General features: G+C 43.7%; 1 protein-coding gene across 4 annotated transcripts in view; it reads right to left on the bottom strand.

Moving 5' to 3' along the window:
* Nucleotides 1-4,696: 4,696 nt before the first annotated feature.
* Nucleotides 4,697-9,256, bottom strand: part of col14a1b (collagen, type XIV, alpha 1b) — a 104,723-nt gene continuing 100,163 nt past the window's right edge. For 3 of the 4 annotated variants that reach the window (XM_079288043.1, XM_079288045.1, XM_079288046.1), the window contains 4 exons: nt 9,029-9,217; nt 8,755-8,832; nt 8,523-8,678; nt 4,697-6,284 (listed from right to left, as the gene is read on the bottom strand). In XM_079288043.1, the coding sequence (XP_079144169.1) occupies nt 6,016-6,284; nt 8,523-8,678; nt 8,755-8,832; nt 9,029-9,217 (692 nt within the window). In that variant the 3' untranslated portion in view covers nt 4,697-6,015. The remainder of the gene's footprint in view (nt 6,285-8,522; nt 8,679-8,754; nt 8,833-9,028; nt 9,218-9,256) is intronic. The other variant, XM_079288044.1, reaches the window with a different exon arrangement.

Genomic DNA, 9,256 nt, shown 5'->3' with positions numbered 1-9,256 from the left:
GGCCACCCTAGACGGCACTTCATTGGGCTTTCTCCACAGGAAGAGCACCGCATTGTGTTTTCGCCACTTGCATCAGTCCCTGTCTCCTATATATATATATATTAATGTCAGCAAACTACGTTGGCGTTCAAATCAAAGTATAGTGGGGGCTGATGGGAATTCGGTAATTGTTTAAGAGATGTGTAATTGAACTTAGCTGTTGGACATTTTAAACCTGCTAGATTACCACATTCAGGTTTTAGGTTGTATCCTCTGGGGACTATGAATGTCTTGATTTCATGATTTCACTCTGGACCAAAGTGTTGATAGATGTTGAAACCCTGAAACATGTTGGGTTCTGTTGCTGTGATCATCTGTATTCAGCAGACATAAAGCAATCTTTCAGTGCTTATTCTTTCATTCAATATTTGGAGATTAGGCTGATCTGAATAATGTTGTTTTGCATCCTGCATGTCACAAAGGAAAGCACTGGAGTATGTGTGTGGTTTTATTTCCATCATCACCACAACAGCTGCAGTGTGTTGTAGCCACGTGTACCGACACGTGTAGCCACGTGTCGGTACACGGACGTGTTTATTATAAAGCCACGGTGTCGGTACACGGACGTGTTTATTATAAAGCCACGTGTCGGTACACGGACGTGTTTATTATAAAGCCACGTGTCGGTACACGGACGTGTTTATTATAAAGCCACGGTGTCGGTACACGGATGTGAGAGACGGGGAATCGGTGGAGTCTGGCTGTGAACTCTCATACATCCCTCCCGTCTTCTGAAGGGACATCTTCATACTTGTGTCCCATCGTTCCTGATTTCGCTCACCAACGTCCTTGCTGAGATCTGAGGATGCCCAAGCGTCTACAATCAATATTTGACTCACAACACTTCCTGTTCTGGTTCACTGTAGCTGCTCTCATGTCATCGTTTTTCACAATAAAAGCGGTGAAAAAGCCACTGTGCACTGCCGGCTCAGCAGCAAACAGCAGACAGACACAGTTGGAGACGAGCTGGTGAGCATTGTCCATGTAGCAGCTGCTCAGGAGCTTTCAGTCATATCACATGATCTTCTTCAGGAGATGAAGTTTGTTGTAAAAAGTATGTCTCAGGGCTTCATCTTGGTGGACTTTGACTAGAAGTCCCGTAAACATTTACAATTCTGTGAAAACTGCTGAAGAAGATCATGTGATAGGGTAGAAAGCTCCAGAACAGCTCCATGAATGGACCTTGAGTTGGGATTGTTTTGTCAGGTTGTTTCCAAAAGAACATATGTGGCTCTGAACCTCCTCTACCAGCATCATAATGTAATAATACAAGTCTTTCTTCTGAAGCATCAGATGTCTGTTTGAAGCCTTAGGTTCACGTGACACCACAGTTATTCATTCATTGGTCAGCTTCAGTCACATGGGGTTTGATGTCACTGATTCTGATCTCATTTGATTTGGTGGATCTGGACCCAGAATGTGAACCGCATGTGTCGGATTAGAGAAGAAATATTCAGGAGTCACATTCATTACGCCGACTCTGTGACAAACAGCAAACATCCAGAACATAGAAGATTCACGTCATGTAATCAAAGACTAAATCCCTCTTCTTATCGACACACGCATTCATATACGCTGAGAACAATTGTTTCTGATTTGGTCTCATTGTTGGCCACATGTTGGGTTGAGAACATGAAATAAAATGTATATTCATGTTTCAGGACCTTCGTCTGTCGGACATCAGAAACAGCATCTTTAGGATTCATCTGATAACTCATCGGCCCAATGAAACACAACAGCACCGTGAGGATAACGTATGACACACGTGTGTGTCAGCATTACGTTCATTAAAAGATCACAGAGAGAACAAGAAAGAAATACGTATCTTTCAGGATGAAGCCAAAAGCCAAATTAAAATAAAGTATTATTTTCAGACAGTTAATTCATTTGAATATCATATAAATAAAACAGACAGAATGAAGAAAAAGAGGTGTATACGTTTCACTGGCATGTGTTGTACGTCACCTTCACCACATGAGGGCAGCATTCAGTTGCATGTTGAGTCGAGACCTTTTTCATCTCTGCTAATAAAGAATGAAGATCCCAGTGAAAGGTCAAAGGAGAAGAGAGAAGATGTCAATGCACACAGATCATTTCAATTTCACAGATTTCTTCCTCCAGCTCTCTGTTCGTTCTCAGTTTCTGTGATTCCAATAAAACTCAACAAAGAGAGCAAACATCTTCCGCTCACGCTGTAATTTCACTCTCGGGCTAATTACAATCAACCTCATCAGCGCCTGAGAGCTGAGATTACTGTGTTCAACACGCTGAGCTCTTGTGATGATGACGGGCCACCACGAGTGTCCTCCCCTCAAACCACACCAGCAGCTGCTGCCATGACGGAGTTTAGTCTTCTTTCCCCAGGTGAGTAAAGAAGACATGAACGCTTTCAGTCTCATTTAGAAGATGAGGCCGTGGAGCCACTAGTGGAATAACGTCAGCCACTAGTGGAATAACGTCAGCCTCTCGTGGAATAACTTCAGCCTCTCGTGGAATAACTTCAGCCTCTCGTGGAATAACTTCAGCCTCTCGTGGAATAACTTCAGCTTCTCGTGGAATAACTTCAGCCTCTACTGGAATAACTTCAGCCTCAAGTGGAATAACTTCAGCCTCAAGTGGAATAACTTCAGCCACTAGTGGAATAACATCAGCCTCTCGTGGAATAACTTCAGCCTCCAGTGGAATAACTTCAGCCTCCCGTGGAATAACTTCAGCCTCTAGTGGAATAACTTCAGCTTCTCGTGGAATAACTTCAGCCTCTACTGGAATAACTTCAGCCTCAAGTGGAATAACTTCAGCCTCTAGTGGAATAACTTCAGCCTCTAGTGGAATAACTTCAGCCTCTTGTGGAATAACTTTAGCCTCTAGTGGAATAACTTCAGCCTATAGTGGAATAACTTCAGCCTCTACTGGAATAACTTCAGCCTCAAGTGGAATAACTTCAGCCTCTAGTGGAATAACTTCAGCCTCTTGTGGAATAACTTCAGCCTCTAGTGGAATAACTTCAGCCTCTTGTGGAATAACTTTAGCCTCTAGTGGAATAACTTCAGCCTATAGTGGAATAACTTCAGCCTCTACTGGAATAACTTCAGCCTCAAGTGGAATAACTTCAGCCTCTAGTGGAATAACTTCAGCCTCTTGTGGAATAACTTTAGCCTCTAGTGGAATAACTTCAGCCTATAGTGGAATAACTTCAGCCTCTCGTGGAATAACTTCAGCCTCTAGTGGAATAACTTCAGCCTCTCGTGGAATAACTTCAGCCACTAGTGGAGCACTTCAGCCTCTAGTGGAATAACTTCAGCCTCTCATGGAATAACTTCAGCCTCTAGTGGAATAACTTCAGCCTCTTGTGGAATAACTTCAGCCACTAGTGGAGCACTTCAGCCTCTCATGGAATAACTTCAGCCTCTCATGGAATAACTTCAGCCACTAGTGGAGCACTTCAGCCTCTCATGGAATAACTTCAGCCTCTCATGGAATAACTTCAGCCTCTAGTGGAATAACTTCAGCCTCTAGTGGAATAACTTCCATCTTCACAGGAAACAACTTTGTTTAGGTAACAAAACCACTCTGTTTGGTTCAGGGAAAGATGGTGGTTTGGATTAAAATAACTACTGAAGTTAGGAAGTCACGTGACAAATAAGTCAACAATGTCGTCTCCTTTCCAATGGGTCATGCGTTACGGATGTAAAAAAGCCAAATTCAAAATATTAACAGAGTAAAACCTTTATTTGACCCGTTCTTAAGGCATAACAAGTACAGGAGAGAACACTACTGAGATCTGCCTCTCAGGGCTCCAATAACAGCCTCCTTCAAGAAAATTTAACATAAATAATAATAAAACAACTTGAGTTCACTTTATGAACAAACAGACGGGAGGGAAAGAACATACTTTAATATGTATATTATAAACAGTGAGAGGAAATCTACTACATCTAGAATATCTCAAATACAGATGCTGCTAAAGCAAGGAAAGTAAAAGGATGTAAAGTGAATATATCTGCAGGAACTCGTCCCGCTAATGCAGCTCGAGCCGTCCTCACACACAGAGAGGCTGAGAGGATGAGAGGATGAGCGGATGAGAGGGTGAGCGGATGAGAGGATGAGAGCAGCTCGGGCGTGTTCGTGGTGACGCAGGAGATAATTGATTTCCCAGCCCAGGTCTCACTCTGTGAACGTGAATAATTAATCACTCTCATCCACACTTCAGATCACATTTACACCCGAGAGGCTCTTCAACCCGCTGAGCTCGGCAGCAGGAGGCGCACACACGCACACACACACACACACACACACACACACACACACACACACACACACACACACACACACACACACACACACACACACACACACACACCTCTCTCTCTAGTGAGATGTTCACTCTGCTCTGCAGTGTAAGCGTAATACCCCCCCCCCCCCCCCCCCCCGGGCTGGACAGGAGCATCCTCGGTTGTCTGCAGGGTGGATGACAGAGGGGCAGCAGGTTGTTGTTGACGGTGGTGCAGGTTCTAGATCAGCTGCTGTAGAACCCGGTCTGACTCTGCTTCTCTGAGAGCAGAGCTGTGGTGCTGTTGGATCCTGAGCTGCAGCTCCACAAATTCGAGTCACTTCACCTGCCGAGCGACACTTTAACACCAAACACACGACAGGAAACAACGGTCGTACTCCAGTTTTATTGTTTTGAGAAAAATCAATACCAAGTAAAAGATAAATTACTTCCTTGATTTATCCAGTTTGTTTTCAAAGATTTCCAAGAACTTTGGAACACTTTAAAATGTGCTTGAATATTTGGCAAATTATTCCGCTCAGAAAGAGAGAGAGACGTTAACAAACAGAGTACAGCTGGACTCTTTATAGAACCCATCAGCTTTCAGATCAATCTCCAGTTTCTGCATGAAATATGAAAAATGAAACCAAAGACTTTCGTCCTGGAACAACGAAAAATAACGTTAAAATACAAGTTACAAAAGGAGGCGGATCAATCCAAAGACTGGATCCAGGAACTCGACACATAAACCAAAATACATTTACTCAGAAATATAATAACTCTGTTTTACATCAGCTGTTCTTGTTTCTTACAACGCATTTCTGTTCATCAACCTTCTCAAAGACAGAGCTTAATACTGTAACAATGACAGAACATAATGAATCCTTATATGTGACAGTACGACGAGTCTCCGGCTCTGTGAGGATAAAAACATCACGGCAGAAATGGAAAACAGAAAGATGCAGAACTTGACATAAATAAACGCTTTTGTGTATTTTTTTAGTGAAGATGGAAACTTCTTGGAGAGTTTAGGATCCTTTCAAACAATACAAGAAAAGAAAATTAATTATTAATACGCAGGTTTCGACTAGAAATGTTTCACTTCCTGTTTGGTCAGCAATTTGTGGCTGTTTTCCGAATCGTACTTTGTTTGCGGAGAGAGAAGATAATCTGTATATTTACAGGCGGTGGTTGGAGGCGGTGTTACCCGTTAGTAAAGTGTGTGACTTTATAAGTTCAGTATTTAGTAAACAAAATCAAATCCTCATCTTGTGTCGTGTTGGGAATTTAAATGCATATCAGATCAGTATTTATTTAGTTGTATTAATGTCGAGCTAGCTGCTAAATCTTGTACAAAAAAATCTCTATTTATTTAAAATCACCGTTTCTTCATCGTCCCTGACAGATACATGAAAAATCATTTAAAACACGAGTTAACGTCACAGCTTCCACCTCTTTAATTTGTCACGATGTTAGCGCTGCAGCTGAATCCATTTTGAGACGACGACAAAACCGAATCAAACCTGTTTTCTTGGAGTGAATTCAAAAGCATAGATGAGTTCAAATAGTCCCGACTGATAAAGCCCCCCCCCCCCCCCCCTACAATGTCCATAAGAAATCCTCTACATCAGGCACTTGTTGATTAGTCCGTAACTCCAAACCGCCCAATCAGAAACAGCGAGCGGCCTCCAACCGGCTCCTCCTCGTTAAATGAGTCCAGGCGGCGTCTTCGCTGCTCTCGTTAGCCTCCTCTTCGGCCCGCCTCTCTCTTCCTCCCCCTCCAGGCTCCGGGAGACGCGGTGGACGGCGGCGTCGTCCTGCTGGAACGCCGGGTCGTCGTAGGCCACGGGCCGCGGGGCCGGGTAGTTGGGCTCGTAGTAGCGGTAGGGGTCGTCCTCCTCGGCCTCGCCGTAGTTCTGGAAGACGTTGGGCGGCAGTTGGACTGCGGGGACACCGCCGCGGTCAGTGACATCCTCTACAAACCAAAGCAGGCAGCGAGGGCAGCGAGGCAGCCAGTCATACAGGCACACAGTCAGTGACAGCCCAGAACAAAGATGGCCGACCCCGCCACCACAGCAAGCAACGTTTTGGATCGGATGGTTGGGGGTTTGATTGGGTTAGTGAGACAGGAAGAGGATGAAGAGGGACAAGGGTTACCAGGGTTACGGATTGAAAGAAGAGCTCAGAGGATGAATTCAGGATTCACAACCGCAAATCAAACGTTAAAAAATTAACAAAAACGTTCTCGTTTATTGTGAGATTCATTTTGTGTCGAAGTTTCAACAATCATTCGATTTGTTATTTATTAATTATGAAGATGTATATCGAGGCCATTGTTGGTAAAATAAATATATATTTTAAATCACGTAGCCGGGGAGGGATGATAAAAAAACAACTTGGATCTTCTCTGAAATCATAAAGTCGTATACTTCAATCAACCACATCGCTTCACTTTGGACACCACCAAGTGCAAAATATATGAATTATATTAGTATTTATTTATTTTCATAAAAGATATATTTCATACATATATAGATATATATATTCACCCTCAATGGTCATAATACACTATTGGAATTAATTCACATTCAAATTGTCACAATTAAAGGTTTTCACGTGATATATTTGTTAAAGGTATCTACACACGCAAGATTAAAACAACGTGCAACATTTCCATTAAGTTGTCGTGCAGATGAATAACTCTTGAAGAGTTTTTTTTAATGTTACAGGAGTTTGTATTGAGTCGGTGAAGCTTGTGGTTTAAAATGAGGCGCTGGATGATCATCATCTGGAAGGAGAAGTCAGGAGAGGAAGCTGAAAGAACACGTCTGGTGATATTCTGCAGTCTTCATGAAAAGACGCAAATATTAAATATGAACGCATGAATGAGAGCAGTGAGAGATGGACGAACTAATTGCCGTCTTTGGTCTTTAAGTTGGATAAATGAAGGAGAATGAACAATAAGAGCAGCTTTATCATAAGATTGTGGTTTATCTTTTAAAACATAAAGAACTGATTTCATGATCGTGTGAATGTTGAGATGAGAACGGACAATAAGAGAAACTAGCACGATTTGTTTAATTAACTGGAATTATTGTTTTCATTCAGATTAATTTCTGTCTGTGCACCGCTTTATAACTGTCTTATGTTTACTGTACATCACATCACGTGTCTGTCGAGTCCCACGATGTGACACCTGCAAGTCACTGAAATACTGAGCGGAGGGTTAAGAAGAGGTGAGATGTTGAGAAACAAGGCGGTGACGGACGGACACACACAGACGGAGGAAAGAGGACAGCATGCTGCTGCGTGACCTTTAACCTCAACGTACATCCAGGGTTAACACAATCATGCATTTAACAGGTAAAGATGAGTCATGCTGGGGTTTCCTCAGGAACTGTCACAATGAATCACATAGTTCAACATACATCAATATAGCTGCAGTGTTTAACCCAGCGCTCTCAAACTCATCTCCACTCGGCCACATCAGCATCACGGTCGCCCACAAAGGGCCGGTTTCACCAAATAAACACATTTACCCACAAACTGTTTTAACTTTACTTGCTGAGGTTTTGAGACCAAATGAAACAAAAGTAATGAATCGTTCTGTGATGTTGACAGCTTCATCTGTTGATGATGAGGTGAAGTGACCCTTTAGGGGAAAAAACAAGCTGAACTTCAAACTAAATCTTTACATAAAACACTATTTCGTTCCTCGTGCATCTGAAACTGCATCCTGACTTTGATTTGTTTCATGTTTCTCCCTCAAATGTTTGACTTCAGTGACGTGCAGCACGTTTCACTCGGCAGCTTCTCAACGTGAAAAGAAACTAAATTAAACGACGACCTTCAATCCATAAAAACAAAGTTCTCTCCATTGAAAAGCTTTTCATGCTCAGTTCGATATTTCACAACGTCCACATGTTTGAAACAGGCTGGTGGAGGTTTTATTCTATAATTAACTGGTAATTACACACAGCAGAAGTAAGGCATGAATACTAAAGTTCTGTTGTTCTAACAACAAGCTTGGCGCTCAGCGGCTGTAATTACACAGCAGACTAGTGGTGGATACGATTACTGCACGTATACTGCGAGTTCCTCCAATGAAACATCAATAACAAGGAGAGAATACAGTAGAAACTATAAACTACTGTTGTTGAATCATTTTTGATCAAACTAGTGGAGTCGTATTTATTGAAGGGACCCTACGTACCTCCAACATTGTAGCCCACACAGGAGTTCTGGTCGCAGTAGCCCGGAGGCCCGGCGGAGCCCACGGGTCCGGGGACACCGGGCCGACCAGAAGACCCAGGATTTCCAGGTCGCCCCGATGAACCCTGGCTGCCAGGTCTGCCCTGCCCCTGGGCACCTGAGAGGAGAGGAGGAGGAGTTAGTCAGAAACCAGCTGCAGGACCAGATCGACAGCTTCTGCTGCTTTAATGTACCAGGGGGTCCTGGAGGTCCTCGGGGGCCTTGGACTCCAACGCCTTGAGGTCCTTTCTCGCCCTTTTCTCCCAATTGACCTGGACACACACACACACACACACACACACACACACACACACACGTAAAACAGTGTTGTAACAGGATTTATGTTCGTGTTATCATCTCATTTCTGTATCAAGCAGTTGACGTATGCTGGTTTTAATCCCTCAGTATCAACATCTGAAACCTTCTCGACGCCACCTGCGACTCTCAGTCCATGTGTTCACCCTTTACCTCTCTCTCCAGGCTGCCCGTTCTGCCCGTTCTGTCCGGGGAAGCCGGGTCTTCCTGAGGGTCCCTGTTCTCCCTGGGTCCCCGGGGTCCCCTGTCTGCCAGGCTCTCCTGGGGGTCCTGGCACAGTGCGGATGGACACCGGTGGACTGGGCACGTGGGTCAGGATGGAGTTGTAGCGTGCCATGTGGCCTGAAAACAGAAACAAAGGGGACGTGTTTCCAAAGATAA

This window comes from Melanostigma gelatinosum, assembly GCF_949748355.1.
Source record: "Melanostigma gelatinosum genome assembly, chromosome: 17".
Taxonomy (NCBI): Eukaryota; Metazoa; Chordata; class Actinopteri; order Perciformes; family Zoarcidae; genus Melanostigma; species Melanostigma gelatinosum.
This window is presented reverse-complemented; position numbering and strand designations above follow the sequence as displayed.